We start from the raw sequence: 23,051 nt of genomic DNA, 5'->3' as shown, positions 1-23,051 counted from the left end.
TCCATCACATGAGTCATTAAGGTCAGAGGTCATTCTCAGCTAAAGAACTTGTAACACAGAGATGAGGACTTGAGCTCAGGAATGACAAACTTATAAATATATGGCTTTACAGTGTAGAATAAGTGATCAGACCTTTTAAGCATAGACTGCATTCGTGTTCTGACCGGACCTGAAATTACATTTTAAGATATTTTGCTTTCATGTTTTCGCTGCTCTGTTTAACTGTGTAAAGCACTTTGAATTGCTTTATGTCTGTATGGTGCTTTATAACTAAACTTGCCTTGTAAAAAGATAAGGAACCTACAGTATTTCAGTCATGAGCCTCACACAGCAGCTGTCTACTGCCATCATGTGTTGAATTCAGGAAACACAAGCATACTGTTCATCAGCTGTTTCATTAGAGAGCAGTTAAACAGAATATACAACTCCACATTTATAGGAATCACCATCATCATTAGTCATGAAAAAGGAAGCAGTAAACACACCTGAGTAAAAAGATGGATGAATGGACAGAGCCTCGACACCCCTCGTTCCCCTCTAATGCAAACCATGTTAAACATGTTGACACTGTGTTTGTCTCAGCTGCTTCAGCAGTGCTCACTCTGGTCTCTGGATTTGACTGCATGCTTTGAATGGTCAATTTCAGGAGAGTATTTCACACTGTTTGTGGAAGAGAAGTTCAATGTTTGATGCCACGCTGACTCTACTCTGGGCAGGAGCACTGAAGAAGTTTATTTTGAATCACAAAGACAGCTTGATGTTGTTATATCAGCCTTTCCCTGTGATGTTTTCTCCCTGGACAAACTGACTGTGCAGAATGATGCTCCATAAGTGGACTGTGTATCTAAAGGTGATGTAACCCAGCATTATTAATGCATGATGGATGAGAGGAAGAATTCAAACCAAGACACAGTTCATCCCTGTGTTTAATATTCTGGTGCTCACTAACAGTCCAACATGGCCGGGCTGCACAGCTTCTTATGGATCTCCTGCACCCCCACATCCAGAGGCCAGTCCTCAGGGGTCTATAAGGGTATCTCAGCCTCATTTTAAACCTCAGAAGGATCATTATTATAGTCAGTAGCTCAAAGCTGTGGCAAAGTCTCCCAATGCGCCTCTCTGGACTCTGTGGTGTTTTATTTATTTTTACTTTTAATTGGCTTCTCATGTAAAGCAATTTGTGAATGACGTCTGTGACAGTTTCTTTATATATTAACTTAATGATGAAAGCTTGATGATGAAAGCTTCAGAAGCCGTTACATCCCAACAACATGGAGTAAAATCTAAAGCTCTGTGTTGATCACATGTTTAAACTGTTAATGAAGGAGGCTTTCATAATATCTTACAAGTATCAGGTTCATTAAACCTCAGAGACGAGTCGGTCAGATTTTCAGATGACTTGTATCTTCCTTTGCCAGTGGATGACAGACTCCTGTCTGCGTGTTAGCAGCTGGTGTCTGCTCACAGCTGCACTGCAGTGTAACGTTATGTAACTCTCTCTCTCCTGCCTGCCTGTGTGTGTGTGTGTGTGTGTGTGTGTGTGCGTGTGTGCGTGTACATGTTGTGTCTGGTAAAGATTAGAAATTGCGCAAAAGAAATTATGCAATTTAACTCTACTCATATTTAGGTAGCAGATTCCTATAAGAATGGAGTATTTATTCCAGTAAACACATGCCACTACTAATCATGCTTAAACACTGTCTGAGACTTTAGTAAATACTCGACACATAATAAGATCATGTCTGTATGTGTGTCATGTTGTGAAAACTCACTGCAAGAAAACATGTCCATACTAATCCAGACTAACCCTAGTTAACCCGTCCTGTCAGATTCCGATCAGTCAGAAATCTGGGTTTATGAGGATTTTTTTTTTTGGTCAATACTGAAAGAAATCTAAGTTTGAAAACATATATAGCCAATGTGATGTCACACGTTTGTGGAATGGGGTTTTTTTGCTGTCTCCATCTTGTTTTTTTACAGTCAGATGTGACCATATTTGGCTGGGGGGAGGAGCTACTGCTAGCTGGCTGATGAATCTGCATAATTAAGTTATATATGGCTGTCAAAAACAACATTTTAACACTTTAAACTAAATGTAGTTACTTAATACAAAGCTGAATAGCTGACACCTCAGAGATCACCTCTAAAACCATAACAGAACATCTTTCAGGTGTCCAATATGACCTGTCAATCACAGGTAGCCCCGCCCTAAATCCTCCTCTACTTTATGGTCTACTTGACTCTAAATTTGAATAATTTATTGAAGTGAAAATCATGCTGTTTTGTAGAAGACTTGAAACTAGAGATTGAGATAATATGATTACAGATGTAACAAATTAAGAGGCTCATTTCCTAGTAGACTTCTATACAATCACACTTCTTTGGCAACCGGTGCCCACCCCCCACCCCGATACTCATTAAAAAAAACAGGTTGAAGGTACTTCTAAACTGACGGCACTTTTTCAGACACAGAGACTTCATCCACTTCTGAAATACAGTCTGTCTGAAAAAGAGACAACTTGGAGTATTTTTTCTGTTCCCCTGTACTCGGGTTATTACGGTAGTCTGCGGACCCCGCCCCCCTCACTTCATGCAGGAGAGCTGGAGCTGTCAGCCTGTTCCTCTGTCACACACTGTCCTCCTGCTGCTGTGACTGAACACACAACTGACAGGTGAGAGTGGATGTTAGCTGTGTACACGGGGTTCTTGCACTGTCGCGTAGTATCATCAGATATTATGAAGACTTTTATCACAGCTAATGGCTGGCAGATGGAACATAAACAAATAGCTAACGTTAGCTAGCTGTCATAAGTTTAGCTAACATTAACGTTTATAACGTTACCTTGCGCGATAATAAAGGAATCAAACGTAACCAACAAAATAAAATAAAATAATGTCAATATTTAAATCAATATGACTGCCGTGCATTACTTCCTTCAGTGAGTTGACGTTACCGCCCACTGCAGGGCCAACTGTATGAAGCCCCAAAGAACTACAAGTTAAAACTGTTGCTTTGTTGATATTAGGTGTCTTTTGTAAACTATACCTAGGCCGAATACTTTAGTAGTTACTAACAATAAAACCGAGACTCGGAATTATGTCTTATGGGAAATAATTATCTGCCAATAAACGAGACAACATTAAATTACCACTTTTTTGAACGGAAGTTGGAGTGCAGCTACAAACGGGACGTTATCTTTGCAGGTTCCTGCCTCACAATGGCAGATAAGTTATCCGTCGTCTTTCTATCTGTGTTTGTCACTGTGTTTTAGCCGGTGTGTCAGCGAGCTGAACAGTGGGAGGAAGAGTTTTATAAATAGAGAGGGTGACATTAACGGCTGGATTCCTGACCTTGTTCTGATGGGTCGGACGCACTGCGCAGACTCAGACGGAGAGTTCAGTCAGAGGGGTTCAGTGACTCTGGATGCGTTAACCTGCTCCCAATATTACAGAAGTGGACTCAAAGTCTGGGCTTGTTTTTAGATAGCTACTACAAGAACTATCTGTGCTCCATGTGTTACCTCCAGGAAGTCAAACTGTGTAATACGAGATATTTCGCTTCAGTAATTCTACTAAAGTCACTTCCTATCATTGAAAACTGTGTACTGCAGTCTACTTCTGAAAACATTTTGAAATCCTCAAAAACAGCTCATACCTGCTGAAAAACTCTACAGTTAACCTAGAAGCGGATACATCTGAAATTAATGGTTCTAAATGAAGTGTCAGTGTCAATAAATAAGCTACTGCCACTAAAAAGACTCACTTTGACATTGTGAAATACCAAGGTGGTTCAAATGCTCTCTTGTTTTGGCTGATGGTTTTAAAGGCTTGACTTTTAACAGCAGTCAAGAGTCAAGTCCATTTTTATGTAGTGCTAAAACACAACATAACATGTGTCATGATACTTTACATATAGAGCATGTCTACACTATTATTTTTACGTATTTATAGCAGTACTTATATTTACAAGTAATGTGAGGAAAACCTATTTTGTCTCTCACAGTACAATGCAGTAAGGTGAAAACAATAATAGATGGTTCAACACTGCAACAAAAAAGGCCACATATTTTTGATAAACATTGGCCTTCTATATGCATTTATGAACTATAGTAACAAGCTAAAGTTACAGTGCTTAGAGTAACTCTTCATCCTGTAGCTCCTGTTGTTCCAAACCTGACGATGAATTGATTTAACAGACTGTAGCAGACTCCATTACAATGCAATGCAGTGAGTCTCAGCTGATTAAGTGGATTATTATGTATGTGATGACTTACACAATGAAAGAATTTGAAGTTATTTTAGGTAGTAAAACTATTTAACTTGGAAGAAGCATAATCATTTTTGATCACACAGAAATATAGCACCAATAAGTGTTAAAATTGATTTCTGTTGTGCTTATCATTTGCCAAAAGTTCATTAAAACGTTTAAAAATTGTAACATATGGTAAATGTTTTTTTTGTGCACAGATAACAAATTTTGTTTTGAGAACTTGAGCAGCCATTTAATTTAAAACAAACAATCAAAAGTTGATAAGTTTGTGTCCAGATTCAGTTTTTATCAGTTTGCACTAAAGTAAAAACGTTGTGTACTTCCTCATGCTGTGACAACAGTTTACACAACGTGTGTCACAACAAACTCATTGCACAAAAATCTTTATTAAAGACGTGTTTGCAAACCAGGATGTGTCAGTCATGTACCTGTTGATTATGTCAGCCTGTGAAAGCTGGATTTTTGTGTTAGCTGTATGTTGTCAGGATTTCTCCGTGATATGTTAAATAAGCAGTTTATTGACTGGGGTTTGGTCACAGATGATTAGGCCCCCTTGAGTATGTTGCTGTTAAAATGTATCATTTATTCAGCCTACTGCAGACCGACCTCTGCAGCAGGTTTTGTAACTTGTTGCTTCACAATGTAGGTGGTTTTCCTTTCCGGGGCGTTTACATTGGTGCATCGTACTTTTTGGTCTCTGCTTCAGAAACTTTGAGAATCTGAAGCAGGAAGCTCTGGAGGGTTGTGATTAAGAATCAAGTACAAAATACACGGTTGACCCGACGTCACTGACCTCATGTTTCTGCATATTCAGTCTGAAAGTTATTGAATAGATGTTACAGATAGAGGTTCAATTTTACTGCTTTATTTCAGTCTAAGAGTTGTAATCTCTCACAGCTGTCACTCAAACGTTGTTGTTATTGACAACATACTGCCAACGAGCTGCTCCATAGTTTGAGTATTTCCTCCTGCTTAATGGACGTGTTGTGAATCAGGCAGTTGTTTGACTAACCTCAGAGAGAGTATGTATGTGCTCTAAAGATGTATTCTGTCCTGTTTGCAGGAGGCCAGGGATCCGTTCACTTTGAGGAGATCTACTCATGATGTTGCCTCAGCACCTGAAGCAGATCCGAGTCCTGATGCTGAACGACAAGCAGAACCTAGAGAGAACTCTGTTCAGACTTGAACAAGGTAACAGTGCTTCTTTTACTCTGTGCCTGAATGTGTGGACTCAGCACCTGTGCTGTGCTGCAGCATGGATGGATGATGGCTGCCACCTGCAGTAACAGGTTAGGAGCGTGAATAATTGCTTATTTCAGCTTGTCACTTTACAATAGAAGAAAACCCCTGTGCATTACCAGCAGAGAGTGTAACATTAGTCAGAGCCAGCACTATGAGCGAGTAAATGAATGTACGTCTTCTCACTGGCTAACATACACACACACGTCATCAGACTGATACAGGAGTGGAATAAAACAGACCGATTTTCAAGGCTGATTCAGGAAGTACAGTCAACATGTCTGTGCTGGGAATTGGGTTGAGATCAGGGGCCGTATTCACAAAGCTTTATTGTACAAAGAGTTGTTCCTAAGAATCGTGATGTTTTCTAAGAATTTCCCCTTAAAGCTAAGACTAGATCCTGATCTAAAGTTATTCACAAAGCAGCTGAGCCCTTAAGAGAGCTGCTAAGGTGAGATCCTGTTAGGAGTCGTGAGGAGGAAGAAAGACGGAGAGATAGAAGAAATGTTCTCAAACACTGAATGACAGTGAGCTAATTAAACACCACAGTGCAGCAGTGACGACGATGTCAATCAGCAGGATGATCAGAATTACAATTACTGTTTTTAATGAGGTTACCTTCTAAATACAAATACACAGCCTTAAAATGCCTTTTACTCTAAAGTTCCCCTGTCCATGAGCACCTCAGTGCGTTTGTCATCATAGCCTGATCATTTACCTTTACCTGTCTGATCTATAACAATGACCTCTGGTGTCAGGCCGAAATATATCTGCTACTTTACAGAAGAAGAAACAAGTAGATAATTTAGGAGGTTAATTGTTCATGTTATCTGGTAGGAGTGTAGATTGTGTTTCTCCTGATACCTGCATCAAAGGCTGCATCAGAGGATGCTCCTGTACTACTTTACATGAGACCAGGTGATTGGAGAATGCTTGTGGAACGTTGGACAAATGTGACGACAGATTGTAACACTCTGTTTTCTGGGGGGTTTGTTGAGGGCTGTAGTCAGAGTAAGTTTGCAGGATATTAATGATAGTCCCCATGAATACCTCTTAGGTGACTTACATAAACACATCTGTGTGTGTGTGTGTGTGTGTGTGTGTGTGTGTGTGTGTGTGTGTGTGTGTGTGTGTGTGTGTGTTGGCTGAAGGTCAAGTAGCTCGTTGTCTTGGTGTACCGTTTGACATTTACAGCGCGGTGAACCTGAGAGGGACTTTGTGGGCCGGCTGTTAAACTGGACTAAATATAGACGAGCCTGTGCCGGTCCAGATCAGGAAGTGTGGCATTTTTTAACTAATCCCCCTCTGAGTGACTGACTGTGCAGACTATCCCTTTTGTTTATTAAGTGTGTGCGTGTGATGATCCTGTTCTGCTGGTGAGCCTATAAAAGGCCAGTGTGGATGGAGGAGTGAGCGCAGAGCCAGGCTCCCTGTGACACTCTTCAGAGATGATTTAATATGGTCTCCACATGTTCAAACACAACGCTCGTTTCTGCGTCTCGTCAGGCTTTGAGCTCCAGTTCCGGCTGGGTCCGAGCCTCCAGGGAAGGAGGGTGACGCTGCACACCAACTACCCTCTGGAAGGACAGCTCTTTGAGCGACATAACTTCAGGGTTTTGGCGTGGAACTACCCGACAGGAAGAGAGGATGACTCTGATAAGTTCTGCTCCCTGGACCTCCAGGTGGCCGGATCCTACGAGTACTACTTTGGTTACGGGTGAGAGACCCTCCTGATCACGGCCTGCAGGCTGTACAGTTGTATTATTATATTCAGCAGGCAGAATGAGATCAGGCCTTATCTGTAATGTTTGTGGACGGTCTGTGCTGACAGCAGGACAGTGAACTCATCATTTAAGATCATTTAACACTGATATCTGTGTCAGACACACCAGCCAAATGTTGCAACCTTTAAAACAGCACTTTAACAAAACCAGCGTTCTGCAGAGTCAAACTGTCTTCATCAACATAAGGACTGTGCTTGATGTTATGTAGATGAACACGATATGATATATGATGTTAAATAATGTCCTTTTGTACAATGCTAATGTGACTTTGTGGTTCCTATCTGGTGTTAAACACTCCCCCAAGGTTACTTCACATCAAACTGAGTGTGGATCTTTGATGATGTGGATGTGGATGGTGTTTGTTCACGTGTAGGAGAGAGTCGCCATAATGTAACATTTTAACTGTTGTTTTTCCCCAGTTCATTTTCTGTCAATAATAGAGTAAAGCTTTAAAGTGCTGCCCTGCTTTCTTCCAATACGTTTGTGAGTCTTGTGGTATCAGATATCACAGTAATGTGTTGTAGTTTACATATCGGTGTAGGAGTCGTTGTTATCTGTTCGTTCAGACCATGACAGTACTGATAACACACATATGTATCATTTTAATATATTCTTGTCCTCCACAGAGACACGGAGCAGTCGGGCCGTGGATACATCGTGGTGGACCCGGTCCTTCGAGTCGGAGCGGACAGTCACGTCCTCCCCTTAGACTGCGTCACCATCCAGACCTACCTGTCCAAATGTCTGGGACACCTGGACGACTGGCCAGACAGACTGAGAGTGGCCAAGGAGTCAGGTGTGCAGTCTGCAGGCACACGCACCATGCTCTTTATTATCATTATTATCAGCAGTGCTTAACAGTGTGTGTGTTTCTGTGTGTGTGTGTGTGTGTTACAGGATACAACATGATCCACTTCACCCCCCTGCAGACTTTGGGAGAGTCCAGGTCCTGTTACTCCCTGGCAGACCAGCTGACCTTTAACCCCGAGTTCAGCCCACAGGGTCAGAGCTACAGCTGGTCTGATGTGGGGGCTGTGGTGGAGCAGCTGAAGAAAGAGTGGAACATGCTGTGTATCACAGACGTGGTGTACAATCACACCGGTGAGTACACACACAGAGGTACACACACATACATCTGCACAGTGTAAGGAGTGTAAGCGGCCCAATGAAGAGCAGAACACATCTTGTATAGTGAACTGAATATATCCCAGTGTTTACATATGTGCATACTGTATGTACAGTTAAAGTGCTGATCAGCAGGGTCATTGGTCCACAGTCTTCTCCTGTCACACAGTTCGGTGACCTCTGTCTATATGAGCAGTGTGTTTACATGAGTTTATCAGGCAGGGCAAAGGGCAGAGCAGATCATATGGAACAAGGTGTTTGTGTAACAATACATCAACAGCTACAGTAGAGCTGTAGATCACACAGAGTTATAGATCTGATATAGAATAACTTCTGCCATGTTTTCTGCCAGTAGTAAAGTAAAGTACCCAGAACTTTTAGTCCCAGGAACGAGTTTCTAAAGAACTAAAAGGTTCCTTCAGCCTCGTTTTGTCTGCATGTCCGCCTGCAGACCATCAACCATGAGGCACATCAGTCCTCTGAAGCCACAGCTGTTTTTACTCTTAATTTGCTCGAGTGCTGCTCATGGTGATTCATACTGGGTCTCTCTCTAAATAACAAAGAGTACGCTCTAGACCTGCTCCGTCTGTAAAGTGTCTTGAGATAACTTTGATTATGGCACTATACATACAAAATTTGATTGATTGATTGATTGTGCTCAAAGCTTAACTACGATGACGCCATCCAAAGTGACACCTTATCATTGAGGGTCACCATTTCCAGTTCCTGCTGCTGATTCATCCTGAGTATAAATGGTCTTCACTTGGTTATTGTTCCATCCGTCTTCACCTTCTTCTGTACCTCCTCTGATGTGTCGAAGCACGATGAACAAATAAAACAACATTCTGGTTTGTAACTCCAAATTTGCTCAGTGCTGCAAGTCCCGCCCCCAAAGTTTCTGTACGTTCAGAAAGTAATCCCTCGGAGCAGGAACCTTTTGAAGGGTAACATAATGTCCCCAGAACTTAATTGAATTCTGGTCCCTCTGGTGGAGCTCCTCCAAAGGTCCCTGAGGGAGTGTCTGTGTTAAAGCGCAGCCTAAGAATGGGGTTAATTATCTCATGTAATTAGAAGTTATGTCAGTCAAAGCTAAACACTCTTACTTTTACAGAATAACAGGAGCTAACAACAAGTTTGTTGGAGCTGACGTGTTTCATATATCTCCTGTAACACTGTCACCGTCCACTATCTGTTCATGTAAAGATATTTACTGCATGTTTATAATCTGTTGTGAAATATTTGCTCCAGCTAAACCCCTAAAATAAAGCTACATGGAAAGAGGATATGTAGTGATAGACTGTTTTTACCTGATAGTGACTGAAGCCCCTTTCAGACATGAACTTTAACCTGACAGAAGTTTAACATGTCAGTCTGAATAAGCACCTTTATGTTAAAGTCAAAGCGGCAGACTCATCTCTTTGTGATGTTGTATGTGTTTGATGAAGACTTGATGTCAGTGAGAGAGTGTAAGAAGCTGGGGCCGTCCCTCGTGCTCATGATGGTCACTAATCAAAGACATAAGACCACCATGATCCAGTGGTGTGTGTATGTGTGAGCAGCATGCTAAACCAGACCTGAGTTCACAGTAACAAAAGGGAGCAGAGAGAGAGGAAACAATGAGGAGAGGGAGGCGAGCAGAGTTCTGCACATGCTCAGTAGCATCTGTTACAGAGATATAACACCAGGTCATTCAGTAAACTTCACACCAATAAGGGTTCTTGTGTTAACAGAGATAAAGGAGAAGATATCTGTGTTTCTCTGTGTACTCAGAGCACAGTGATGTGTGGAGTATGTGAACACATTAAAAGAAGGAATCACACCCTGTACTCCTCGTAACCCCGCCCCCTTTCTCCACTGAAAAGTCATTAAAGGTCAGTAAGATGAGCCTGATCAAAAGGTTAAAGTCTTAGTGAGTGTGGATCCATGGTCTGCCTCTGTCAGTCTGTCTGCTGATCTCTACAACTCCTACAGAAGAATCAGTTCTGACTGAGAGGAACCTGACTGACATTGATTTTCTATACTGCTGCTGAAAACTTCTGTTTACATACAAGCTCATAAAGACATGTCCGAGGAAATCCACAACCTCAATGATGTTTGGAGTAGCTTAATGCAGATGTAACATGCTGGTCCCTCTTTTTTTCCAGTGTTGTTGTCATTTTTATTATTGTCATTCATACCATGAAATCTGCCTTCACCATGTAATAAATAATGGGTTCAGTCCTGCCAACTTCCTCAGCTCACATCATGGGCGGTCCTGATTTCTTACCTTCTACAACTGTGCAACTTTCACAAACATGTCACTTAACTGAGCCAAAATATTCTGGATTTATGAAGTCCAAACACTTTAAAACTACTTGAACCAATTTCTTCCTTAATTTCCTGATCAATGAAAGTGTATTGTAACTTCTATCTGAATTTTGAATGCTATCCTCATGGTGAATGTTATCCTCATGTTGGTGAATGTTATCCTCATGGTGAATGTTATCCTTGTGTTGGTGAATGTTATCCTCATGTTGGTGAATGTTATCCTCATGTTGGTGAATGTTATCCTTGTGTTGGTGAATGTTATCCTTATGTTGGTGAATGTTATCCTCATGTTGGTGAATGTTATCCTTGTGTTTGTGAATGTTATCCTCGTGTTGGTGAATGTTATCCTCATGTTGGTTATGTTATCCTCGTGTTGGTGAATGTTATCCTCATGTTGGTTATGTTATCCTCGTGTTGGTGAATGTTATCCTCATGTTGGTGAATGTTATTCTCGTGTTGGTGAATGTTATCCTCATGTTGTTATGTTATCCTTGTGTTTGTGAATGTTATCCTCGTGTTGGTGAATGTTATCCTCATGGTGAATGTTATCCTCATGGTGAATGTTATCCTCATTTTGGTGAATGTTATCCTTGTGTCTGTGAATGTTATCCTCGTGTTGGTGAATGTTATCCTCATGGTGAATGTTATCCTCATGGTGAATGTTATCCTCATGTTGGTGAATGTTATCCTCATGTTGGTTATGTTATCCTCGTGTTGGTGAATGTTATCCTCATGTTGGTGAATGTTATCCTCATGTTGGTGAATGTTATCCTTGTGTTTGTGAATGTTATCCTCGTGTTGGTGAATGTTATCCTCATGTTGGTGAATGTTATCCTTGTGTTGATGAATGTTATCCTCGTGTTGGTGAATGTTATCCTCATGTTGGTGAATGTTATCCTCATGGTGAATGTTATCCTTGTGTTTGTGAATGTTATCCTCGTGTTGGTGAATGTTATCCTCATGTTGGTTATGTTATCCTCATGGTGAATGTTATCCTCATGGTGAATGTTATCCTTGTGTTGGTGAATGTTATCCTCGTGTTGGTGAATGTTATCCTCATGTTGGTTATGTTATCCTCATGTTGGTGAATGTTATCCTCATGGTGAATGTTATCCTTGTGTTGGTGAATGTTATCCTCGTGTTGGTGAATGTTATCCTCATGTTGGTGAATGTTATCCTCATGGTGAATGTTATCCTTGTGTTGGTGAATGTTATCCTTGTGTTGGTGAATGTTATCCTCATGGTGAATGTTATCTTCATGGTGAATGTTATCCTTGTGTTTGTGAATGTTATCCTCGTGTTGGTGAATGTTATCCTTGTGTTTGTGAATGTTATCCTCGTGTTGGTGAATGTTATCCTTGTGTTTGTGAATGTTATCCTCGTGTTGGTGAATGTTATCCTCATGGTGAATGTTATCCTCATGGTGAATGTTATCCTCATTTTGGTGAATGTTATCCTTGTGTCTGTGAATGTTATCCTCGTGTTGGTGAATGTTATCCTCGTGTTGGTGAATGTTATCCTCATGGTGAATGTTATCCTTGTGTTTGTGAATGTTATCCTCGTGTTGTTGAATGTTATCCTCATGGTGAATGTTATCCTCATGGTGAATGTTATCCTTGTGTTGGTGAATGTTATCCTCATGGTGAATGTTATCCTCATGGTGAATGTTATCCTCATTTTGGTGAATGTTATCCTCATGGTGAATGTTATCCTCGTGTTGGTGAATGTTATCCTTGTGTTGGTGAATGTTATCCTTGTGTTGGTGAATGTTATCCTCATGGTGAATGTTATCCTCATGTTGGTGAATGTTATCCTCATGTTGGTGAATGTTATCCTTGTGTTGGTGAATGTTATCCTTGTGTTGGTGAATGTTATCCTTGTGTTGGTGAATGTTATCCTCATGGTGAATGTTATCCTCATGTTGGTGAATGTTATCCTCGTGTTGGTGAATGTTATCCTTGTGTTGATGAATGTTATCCTTGTGTTGATGAATGTTATCCTCGTGTTGGTGAATGTTATCCTCATGTTGGTGAATGTTATCCTCATGTTGGTTATGTTATCCTCGTGTTGGTGAATGTTATCCTTGTGTTGGTGAATGTTATCCTCATGTTGGTGAATGTTATCCTCATGGTGAATGTTATCCTTATGTTGGTGAATGTTATCCTCATGGTGAATGTTATCCTCATGGTGAATGTTATCCTCGTGTTGGTGAATGTTATCCTCATGGTGAATGTTATCCTCATTTTGGTGAATGTTATCCTCATGGTGAATGTTATCCTTGTGTTGGTGAATGTTATCCTCATGGTGAATGTTATCCTCATGGTGAATGTTATCCTCATTTTGGTGAATGTTATCCTTGTGTTGGTGAATGTTATCCTCGTGTTGGTGAATGTTATCCTCATGGTGAATGTTATCCTTGTGTTGGTGAATGTTATCCTCATGGTGAATGTTATCCTCATTTTGGTGAATGTTATCCTCATTTTGGTGAATGTTATCCTTGTGTTGTTGAATGTTATCCTCATGGTGAATGTTATCCTCATGGTGAATGTTATCCTTGTGTTGGTGAATGTTATCCTCATGTTGGTGAATGTTATCCTCATGGTGAATGTTATCCTCATGGTGAATGTTATCCTCGTGTTGGTGAATGTTATCCTTGTGTTGGTGAATGTTATCCTCATGGTGAATGTTATCCTCATGTTGGTGAATGTTATCCTCATGGTGAATGTTATCCTTATGTTGGTGAATGTTATCCTCATGGTGAATGTTATCCTTGTGTTGGTGAATGTTATCCTCATGGTGAATGTTATCCTTGTGTTGGTGAATTTTATCCTTGTGTTGGTGAATGTTATCCTCATGGTGAATGTTATCCTTGTGTTGGTGAATGTTATCCTCATGTTGGTGAATGTTATCCTTGTGTTGATGAATGTTATCCTCATGTTGGTGAATGTTATCCTCATGTTGGTGAATGTTATCCTTGTGTTGGTGAATGTTATCCTCATGGTGAATGTTATCCTCATGTTGGTGAATGTTATCCTCATGTTGGTGAATGTTATCCTTGTGTTGGTGAATGTTATCCTTGTGTTGGTGAATGTTATCCTCATGGTGAATGTTATCCTTGTGTTGGTGAATTTTATCCTTGTGTTGGTGAATGTTATCCTCATGGTGAATGTTATCCTTGTGTTGGTGAATGTTATCCTCATGTTGGTGAATGTTATCCTCATGGTGAATGTTATCCTTGTGTTGGTGAATGTTATCCTCATGTTGGTGAATGTTATCCTTGTGTTGATGAATGTTATCCTCATGTTGGTGAATGTTATCCTTGTGTTGGTGAATGTTATCCTCATGTTGGTGAATGTTATCCTCGTGTTGGTGAATGTTATCCTCGTGTTGGTGAATGTTATCCTCATGTTGGTGAATGTTATCCTCATGGTGAATGTTATCCTCATGGTGAATGTTATCCTCGTGTTGGTGAATGTTATCCTTGTGTTGGTGAATGTTATCCTCATGGTGAATGTTATCCTCATGTTGGTGAATGTTATCCTCATGGTGAATGTTATCCTTATGTTGGTGAATGTTATCCTCATGGTGAATGTTATCCTTGTGTTGGTGAATGTTATCCTCATGGTGAATGTTATCCTTGTGTTGGTGAATTTTATCCTTGTGTTGGTGAATGTTATCCTCATGGTGAATGTTATCCTTGTGTTGGTGAATGTTATCCTCATGTTGGTGAATGTTATCCTTGTGTTGATGAATGTTATCCTCATGTTGGTGAATGTTATCCTCATGTTGGTGAATGTTATCCTTGTGTTGGTGAATGTTATCCTCATGGTGAATGTTATCCTCATGTTGGTGAATGTTATCCTCATGTTGGTGAATGTTATCCTTGTGTTGGTGAATGTTATCCTTGTGTTGGTGAATGTTATCCTCATGGTGAATGTTATCCTTGTGTTGGTGAATTTTATCCTTGTGTTGGTGAATGTTATCCTCATGGTGAATGTTATCCTTGTGTTGGTGAATGTTATCCTCATGTTGGTGAATGTTATCCTCATGGTGAATGTTATCCTTGTGTTGGTGAATGTTATCCTCATGTTGGTGAATGTTATCCTTGTGTTGATGAATGTTATCCTCATGTTGGTGAATGTTATCCTTGTGTTGGTGAATGTTATCCTCATGTTGGTGAATGTTATCCTCGTGTTGGTGAATGTTATCCTCGTGTTGGTGAATGTTATCCTCATGGTGAATGTTATCCTCATGTTGGTGAATGTTATCCTCGTGTTGGTGAATGTTATCCTTGTGTTGGTGAATGTTATCCTCATGTTGGTGAATGTTATCCTCATGGTGAATGTTATCCTTATGTTGGTGAATGTTATCCTCATGGTGAATGTTATCCTCATGGTGAATGTTATCCTCATGGTGAATGTTATCCTCGTGTTGGTGAATGTTATCCTCATGGTGAATGTTATCCTCATTTTGGTGAATGTTATCCTCATGGTGAATGTTATCCTCATGGTGAATGTTATCCTTGTGTTGGTGAATGTTATCCTTGTGTTGGTGAATGTTATCCTCATGGTGAATGTTATCCTCATTTTGGTGAATGTTATCCTTGTGTTGGTGAATGTTATCCTCGTGTTGGTGAATGTTATCCTCATGGTGAATGTTATCCTTGTGTTGGTGAATGTTATCCTCATGGTGAATGTTATCCTCATTTTGGTGAATGTTATCCTCATGTTGGTGAATGTTATCCTTGTGTTGGTGAATGTTATCCTCATGTTGGTGAATGTTATCCTCATGGTGAATGTTATCCTTGTGTTGGTGAATGTTATCCTCATGTTGGTGAATGTTATCCTCATGGTGAATGTTATCCTCATGGTGAATGTTATCCTCATGGTGAATGTTATCCTTGTGTTGCTGAATGTTATCCTTGTGTTGTTGAATGTTATCCTCATGGTGAATGTTATCCTTGTGTTGGTGAATGTTATCCTCATGTTGGTGAATGTTATCCTTGTGTTGATGAATGTTATCCTCATGTTGGTGAATGTTATCCTTGTGTTGGTGAATGTTATCCTCATGGTGAATGTTATCCTCATGTTGGTGAATGTTATCCTCATGGTGAATGTTATCCTTGTGTTGGTGAATGTTATCCTCATGGTGAATGTTATCCTTGTGTTGGTGAATTTTATCCTTGTATTGGTGAATGTTATCCTCATGGTGAATGTTATCCTTGTGTTGGTGAATGTTATCCTCATGTTGGTGAATGTTATCCTTGTGTTGATGAATGTTATCCTCATGTTGGTGAATGTTATCCTTGTGTTTGTGAATGTTATCCTCATGTTGGTGAATGTTATCCTCATGTTGGTGAATGTTATCCTTGTGTTGGTGAATGTTATCCTCATGTTGGTGAATGTTATCCTCATGGTGAATGTTATCCTTGTGTTGGTGAATGTTATCCTTGTGTTGGTGAATGTTATCCTCATGGTGAATGTTATCCTCGTGTTGGTGAATGTTATCCTTGTGTTGGTGAATGTTATCCTCATGGTGAATGTTATCCTTGTGTTGGTGAATGTTATCCTCATGTTGGTGAATGTTATCCTCATGTTGGTGAATGTTATCCTCATGTTGGTGAATGTTATCCTTGTGTTGATGAATGTTATCCTCATGTTGGTGAATGTTATCCTTGTGTTGGTGAATGTTATCCTCATGTTGGTGAATGTTATCCTCATGGTGGTCGATTGTCATTCTGTGTCTCTACAGCTGCTAACAGTGTGTGGATCAAGGAGCATCCAGAGTGTGGCTACAACCTGGTGAACTCCCCCCACCTGAGACCAGCCTGGGTGTTAGATAGAGCCATCTGGCATCTCACCACCAGAATGTCAGAGGGACGCTACGAGGCTAAAGGACTGCCTGCTGACATCACCTCTGAGAGCCATCTGAACGTAAGGAGACACAGTTTATGATAGTTATTTCACCGCTGTGATGTAGAGGACACACGTGGAATTCATGAGTGTGATGATACATGCACAGTGCTGTATTTGTGTGAAAAAGGTGCACACAAAGCACTCCATATAGGGCTGATAACACTGCTGTACACGAGTATCACTCCCATAGTATATTCACACACTCAAAATCTTCGGCTCAAATGTAAAATAATTTGTGCTTTATGTTCACTCAAGAGCTCATAGCTTAGCTGCAAAGTCCTTCGGAGGGATGATAGATAACACAGAAAAACTATTTAAATTAATTTGGAGCATGTTAGCAGTGTGGGGGAGCGGCAACTATTAGTCGACATTGTCGGCAATAATCGATGACAAAATTAGTGGCCAACTAATCTGTGTGCAGACATAACATCATTTTCTGGAGCTGAGTTTGCTGAGGGGTGAGCCATCTCACATCCTCACTATCTCTGCTGAGAGTTCTTCATGCAAAACAGCAACATTTTGGCGTCCGATGCAACACCATCACGTCCTAAAACTTGTAAAGTCTGGGATTGGTTGATTGGTTGTAAACAGACAAAATATTGATATTGGATTTTGGAGCCAAATCATCCGCAGAGTTTATTAAAGAACTCATATTTATTGTCTTTATTGTTAGTGAGCACACATTTGAAAGAACCTCACACTACGTTTAAAGCTGAGAGCTAAGGAGTCGTTAAGTAATTGTGCAATTCATTTAAATTGTAAATCCTGTTGTTGAGCTCCCAGCAGCTGATAGTTTTTATGGTTTAGGTCGTGCGTGCTTTCAAGAACTATGTGATCCCCTCTGGGGGGAATTGGAGCCGGAGACTTGGCAACACTCCGGCTTTATTAAAATATCCGCTCTGTCCTCCGCTCCTCATCCTTCCACTCAGCTGACAGTCTAATCAACACTATTTGTTTTTAAAGATGTGCATGATGAGGCTGAGTAAAAGAGATGTGTGTGTGCCACTCATGATGTAAGACTGATGTTAAAGGTGTGTGTGTGTGTGTGTGTGTGTGTGTGTGTGTGTGTGTGTGTGTGTGTGTGTACCAGGCCATCCGCAGTGTGTTGTGGCAGGAGGTGTTTCCTGAGGTCAAGCTGTGGGAGTTCTTCCAGGTCAGAGTGGAGGCTGCTGTGGAGCAGTTCAGGACTCTGCTGCAGAAAGGTGTGTACTGTGAAGAGAGCACGGTTTACTGTTACCTTTAGGATCACAGCTGCTTATTGAACATAAACTGAAGCTAAACTGTACAGACAGCTTTAAATATCCTCTTTTTTCTTAGGCATCAGAGCTGATCCTGCTCACAGTGGAGGGGAGAAGGGTCTAAGGATCATCCAGGACCCAAACCACCGACGATATGGGAACACTGTGGACATGGACTCAGCTCTGGAGACGTTTGTACCTCACAGGTCAGAATCACATTGTGACATTGTGCAAACATCTCTGATCTCTTTCTCTACAACACTGAAAGGTGGATTTTAGTAAGAACATTAAGTGAACGCAGCTTCTCACCACTGAGACGAGTGTGAACAGGCTCACAAGATGTACATTGCCGTTCAAAAGTTTGGGGTCACTTAGAAATTTCGTCGTTTTCCCTGAAAACATACATGAAATGAGTTTAAATAGGAAGAAATGACATTGACAAAGTTAGAAATAATGATTTTTAATTGAAATAATACTTTTGTCTTTCAAATTTTGCTTTCATCAAAGAATCCTCCATTTGCAGCAATTACAGCCTTGCAGACCTGTGGCATTCTAGCTGTCAATTTGTCAAGGTAATCTGAAGAGATTTCTCCCCATGCTTCCTGAAGCACCTTCCACAAGTCGGACTGGCTTGATGGGCACTTCTTGCGTACCATATGGTCAAGCTGCTCCCACAACAGCTCAATAGGGTTGAGATCCGATGACTGTGCTGGCCACTCCATGATAGACAGAATACTGGCTGACTGCTTCTTTCCTAAATAGTTCTTACATAGTTTGGAGCTGTGCTTTAGGTCATTGTCCTGTTGTAGGAGGAAATTGGCTCCAATCTAGCGCTGTCCACAGGGTATGGCATGGCGTTGCAAAATGGAGTGATAGCCTTCCTTCTTCAAGATCCCTTTAACCCTGTACAAATCTCCCACTTTACCACCACCAAAGCAGCCCTAGACCATCACATTGCCTCCACCATGCTTGACAGATGGCGTCAAGCACTCCTCCAGCATCTTTTCATTTGGTCTGCGCCTCACGAATGTTCTTCTTTGTGATCCGAACACCTCAAATTTAAAATCGTCGGCCCTTAACACTTTTTTCAAGTCTTCCTCTGTCCAGTGTCTCTGTTCTTTTGCCCATCTTAACCTCTCCTTTTTAATGGCCAGTCTGAGATATGGCTTTTTCTTTGCAACTCTGCCTAGAAGACCAGCGTCCCGGAGTCGCCTTTTCACTGTTGACGTTGAGACTGGTGTTTTGCGGGGACTATTTAATGAAGCTGCCAGTTGAGGCGTCTGTTTCTCAAACTAGACACTCTAATGTATTTGTCCTCCTGCTTAGTTGTGCACCGGGGCCCCCCACTCCTCTTTCTATTCTGGTTAGAGCCAGTTTGCACTGCTCTGTGAAGGGAGTAGTACACAGCGTTGTACGAAATCTTCAGTTTCTTGGCAATTTCTCGCATGGACTAGCCTTCATTTCACAGAACAAGAATAGACTGACGAGTTTCAGAAGAAAGTTCTTTGTTTCTGGCCATTTTGAGCCTGTAATTGAACTGCTGATGCTCCAAATACTCAACTAGTCCAAAGAAGGCCAGATTTATTGCTTCTTTAATCAGCACAACAGTTTTCAGCTGAGCTAGCATAATTGGACAAGGGTTTTCTGATGATTGGTTAGCCTGTTGAAATGATCAACTTGCATTAGCAAACACAACTTGCCATTGGAAGACAGGACTAATGGTTGCTGAGAATGGGCCTCTGTATGCCTATGTAGATATTTCATTAAAAATCAGCTGTTTACAGCTACAATAGTCATTTACAACATGGACAATGTCCACACAATATTTCTGATCAATTTTATGTTATTTTAATGGGCAAAACATGTGCTTTTCTTTCAAACCCCAAACTTTTGAACGGCAGTGTAATATCTCCACTAAGTGAGCTGAGTTGGCAGTCCTCCATATGTACTATTTCAGTACATATACAGTACAGCACACTATGCATGTACCGTATGTAGAGCGGTGGTGTGTTTGCTTCATGTTACCTCTCTCTCTCTCTCAGCTCGTCCCCGCAGCACATCGAGGAGTGCTGTGATTGGCTGAGACAGAAGCTGAAGGAGCTAAACGAGGAGCAGCATCACATCATGAAGCAGCATCATGAACAGGTCAGCTGCAGGGCCACATAGCAGCAGACAGGTTCCCTGCTGACGGTTATAAATAATCAGACATGTCATACATGTGTGAGTGTACATGTGAGCTGAACCTGAGCCTGCTGGCTCGGCTCCCAGTGGACGCTGATGTATGACACGACAGGATGCCTCGTGTCATTTATAGCACAGAGTGTTTATTTATAATGTAATATCAGAACACAGTGTAGCTACATGCTTAACATGAGGACATTGTTCCCAGTATACACACAGCATCCTGTGCTTCAGTCATGTGTTTTTCCTCTTCTCCCCTCAAGGCTGCCAACTGCATTGTGGGAAATGTAGTGTATGAGCGTCTGGCAGACCACGGCCCCAAACTGGGTCCTGTTAGCAGGAAGGACCCTCTGGTGACCAGGTAACACAGTTCATTCTGGTATTTAAACTTTGGCCTGTTTTTACATAAAGAGATTTCAAAGCCACAAAACAATACATTTACCTTCGTGGACTTGTTACACCAATGTTGGGCTGGGTCTAAATTAAACATTTATAATAAAGTCCAACAATAAGAAACTAACTCATCAGGTCAGCATGGTAGACCAGAGACTCCTGAAATCTTGGAGGTAAAACTTCTCTTTCAGTTTTTGGAATCTTTTGGCTTAGAGGAAAAACAGGACCTGCTTAAAAAACACCAGAATTCCCCTTTAAGTTGCTGAGCTACAAACATTCCCCTTCAATATGCGTGGAAGGGAGATTAAGTGGTGGAAAGACGGAAGAGAAACGTGTGTCATATATTTACTTTATATTAAAGGTGTTAGCACTGGGAAAATAGCAGCTGTAAGTCTGGTAGTGTTGCAATGCATTGGAGCGTGTTGGATTCTACAGTTTGATACAGCCATTTAATGAAAATGAAAGAAGCAACAATAAAGCAGTTCACAAATGTATAGTTATTCCTCCAGGGGGTTGCTAGAGTAGAGGCCAGCTGGTTAATAGGATAGAAAGAGATGAAAGAACAGTGTGAAGCTGACTCTGAGATTTGTTCAGGCGATGGAAGAGGACAGCTCATGGGAAATTGTATCCTCTGGAGAGGATCTGTTAGTCCCCATCACCCTCCTGCTGCAGTTAAAGTGTGAAACCTGAAACTTCATTATCTTTAATATCTGTGTTATCACCTGTCTGTCTCAGGTATTTCACCTTCCCATATCAGGAGATGACTCTGGAGCAGGAGATGCAGCTGCTGGACCAGCCAGACAAGACGTGTCACTTTCTGGCTCACAACGGTTGGGTGATGGGCGACGACCCGCTGCGTAACTTTGCAGAGCCAGGTGCATATGTGAAACTGGTTAAACTGTACAGAGACATAAATCAACATCAGATCATGTGTAAAGATCAGGAATTATTCAGGTTCCATGTTGAACTGTATGTTCACCTGTAGGCTCTAACGTGTACCTGCGTCGGGAGCTGGTGTGCTGGGGGGACAGTGTCAAACTGCGGTACGGTCGGGGTCCTGAGGACTGCCCCTACCTGTGGGCCCACATGCAGAAATACACTGAGATCACTGCCAAGTACTTCAATGGAGTCAGACTGGACAACTGCCACTCTACGCCGCTACATGTAGCTGAGGTACTGTCCTTCATTATCATAGTACACATCATGTCTACAACATATTTAGATTCTGAATGTGAAACTAGAGTTCTTTAATGTGCACCAGTTTATCATGACATGTCAACCTCCTGGTTTCTAAATGTTCTTTTCCATGTGTGCAGGTGTGTCCTCTACTCAACTTACGGAGTAGTTTGTCTTTTAAACTAACCAGCTAACTAGTACACTGTGTTGTCACTGGGTTTTCTTTACTGGATGGAGTGACGAGACCTCGGAGTGACGAGGAACTCAGGCAAACCTGCTGATCAGACACCTGAGAACTGTTATGATAATGATCAGCAGCTTCCTCGTGCTCCGTGTAAACTTCACATCCTCATAGAGGGTTAAGACAATCTGTGCAGACTGATGTAATGTCTCTGAATGTCTCACAGTTCATTTTAACAAACATTACTGTAAACATGTCAGATATAGAGGGCAGGTTTCCATCCGCACTCCCTCACCAGTCTAAGTCTATGTGGAATCAAGGAACAAGTGAAAATGAACACTGATGATCTGAATGATGATTTCAGACCTGAGCAGCAGTAGCAGTATTAATGTCTGTTTAATGACTGTGACTGTCTCTCCTGTGTGTGCTGCTGTTCGTCTCATCAGGCCATGTTAGACGCAGCCAGGCGGGTCAGACCCAATCTGTTTGTGATCGCTGAGCTGTTCACAGGCAGCGAGCTGGTTGACAATGTGTTTGTGAACCGGCTGGGAATAACCAGCCTGATACGAGGTACAGCTCTCAGGCATGAACTGACTGACTGTTTTTGTCTCTTTGTCCCCGTTCTGCATCCCTCCATCTCTCCCATCTCTGTCTCTCTGCTCTCATGGCCGGTGTGACTGTATGCTGTGGTTACTCTGAGGCCTGTGATCACTAACTGGCTGTGGTCCCCTTCTCATTACCTCCTCCTCTGTCTGCCCTCTCTCTCTCTATCCCTCATCCTGCCCCGTCGTCCTGTCTGCCCTCTCTCTCTCTCTCATCCTGCCCCGTCGTCCTGTCTGCCCTCTCTCTCTCTATCCCTCATCCTGCCCCGTCGTCCTGTCTGCCCTCTCTCTCTCTCTCATCCTGCCCCGTCGTCCTGTCTGCCCTCTTTCTCTCTCTCATCCTGACCTTTCTGCCCTCTCTCTCATCCTGCCCCGTTGTCCTGTCTGCCCTCTCCCTCTCTCTCATCCTGCCCCGTTGTCCTGTCTGCCCTCTCTCTCTCTCACCTTCTGCCCCGTTGTCCTGTCTGCCCTCTCTCTCTCTCTCATCCTGCCCCGTTGTCCTGTCTGCCCTCTCTCTCTCTCTCATCCTGCCCCGTTGTCCTGTCTGCCCTCTCTCTCTCTCTCTCATCCTGCCCCATTGTCCTGTCTGCCCTCTCTCTCTCTCTAATCCTGCCCCGTTGTCCTGTCTGCCCTCTCTCTC

The 23,051-nt window shown here is 41.8% G+C and overlaps 1 protein-coding gene across 3 annotated transcripts in view; it reads left to right on the top strand.

Moving 5' to 3' along the window:
• The first annotated feature begins 2,617 nt into the window (after window positions 1-2,617).
• agla (amylo-alpha-1, 6-glucosidase, 4-alpha-glucanotransferase a) overlaps window positions 2,618-23,051 on the top strand; it is a 34,509-nt gene continuing 14,075 nt past the window's right edge. The window contains exons 1-13 of one of the 3 annotated variants that reach the window (XM_069683917.1): window positions 2,618-2,672; window positions 5,334-5,461; window positions 7,016-7,226; window positions 7,920-8,089; window positions 8,191-8,394; window positions 16,477-16,658; window positions 17,731-17,842; window positions 17,958-18,084; window positions 19,921-20,023; window positions 20,323-20,420; window positions 21,188-21,327; window positions 21,438-21,625; window positions 22,256-22,379. In XM_069683917.1, the coding sequence (XP_069540018.1) occupies window positions 5,371-5,461; window positions 7,016-7,226; window positions 7,920-8,089; window positions 8,191-8,394; window positions 16,477-16,658; window positions 17,731-17,842; window positions 17,958-18,084; window positions 19,921-20,023; window positions 20,323-20,420; window positions 21,188-21,327; window positions 21,438-21,625; window positions 22,256-22,379 (1,750 nt within the window). In that variant the 5' untranslated portion in view covers window positions 2,618-2,672; window positions 5,334-5,370. Of the gene's footprint in view, window positions 2,673-4,721; window positions 4,744-5,333; window positions 5,462-7,015; window positions 7,227-7,919; window positions 8,090-8,190; window positions 8,395-16,476; window positions 16,659-17,730; window positions 17,843-17,957; window positions 18,085-19,920; window positions 20,024-20,322; window positions 20,421-21,187; window positions 21,328-21,437; window positions 21,626-22,255; window positions 22,380-23,051 lie in introns of those variants that run through there. The other 2 variants (XM_069683915.1, XM_069683916.1) reach the window with 2 other exon arrangements.

The sequence above is a fragment of the Semicossyphus pulcher genome, unplaced genomic scaffold (genome assembly GCF_022749685.1).
Source record: "Semicossyphus pulcher isolate SPU_LCO1_2020_fin unplaced genomic scaffold, fSemPul1.0.p SCAF_7, whole genome shotgun sequence".
In the NCBI taxonomy this organism is placed as follows: Eukaryota; Metazoa; Chordata; class Actinopteri; order Labriformes; family Labridae; genus Semicossyphus; species Semicossyphus pulcher.
The sequence above is the reverse complement of the archived record's forward strand: the minus strand, read 5'-3'. Positions and strand labels throughout refer to the sequence as shown.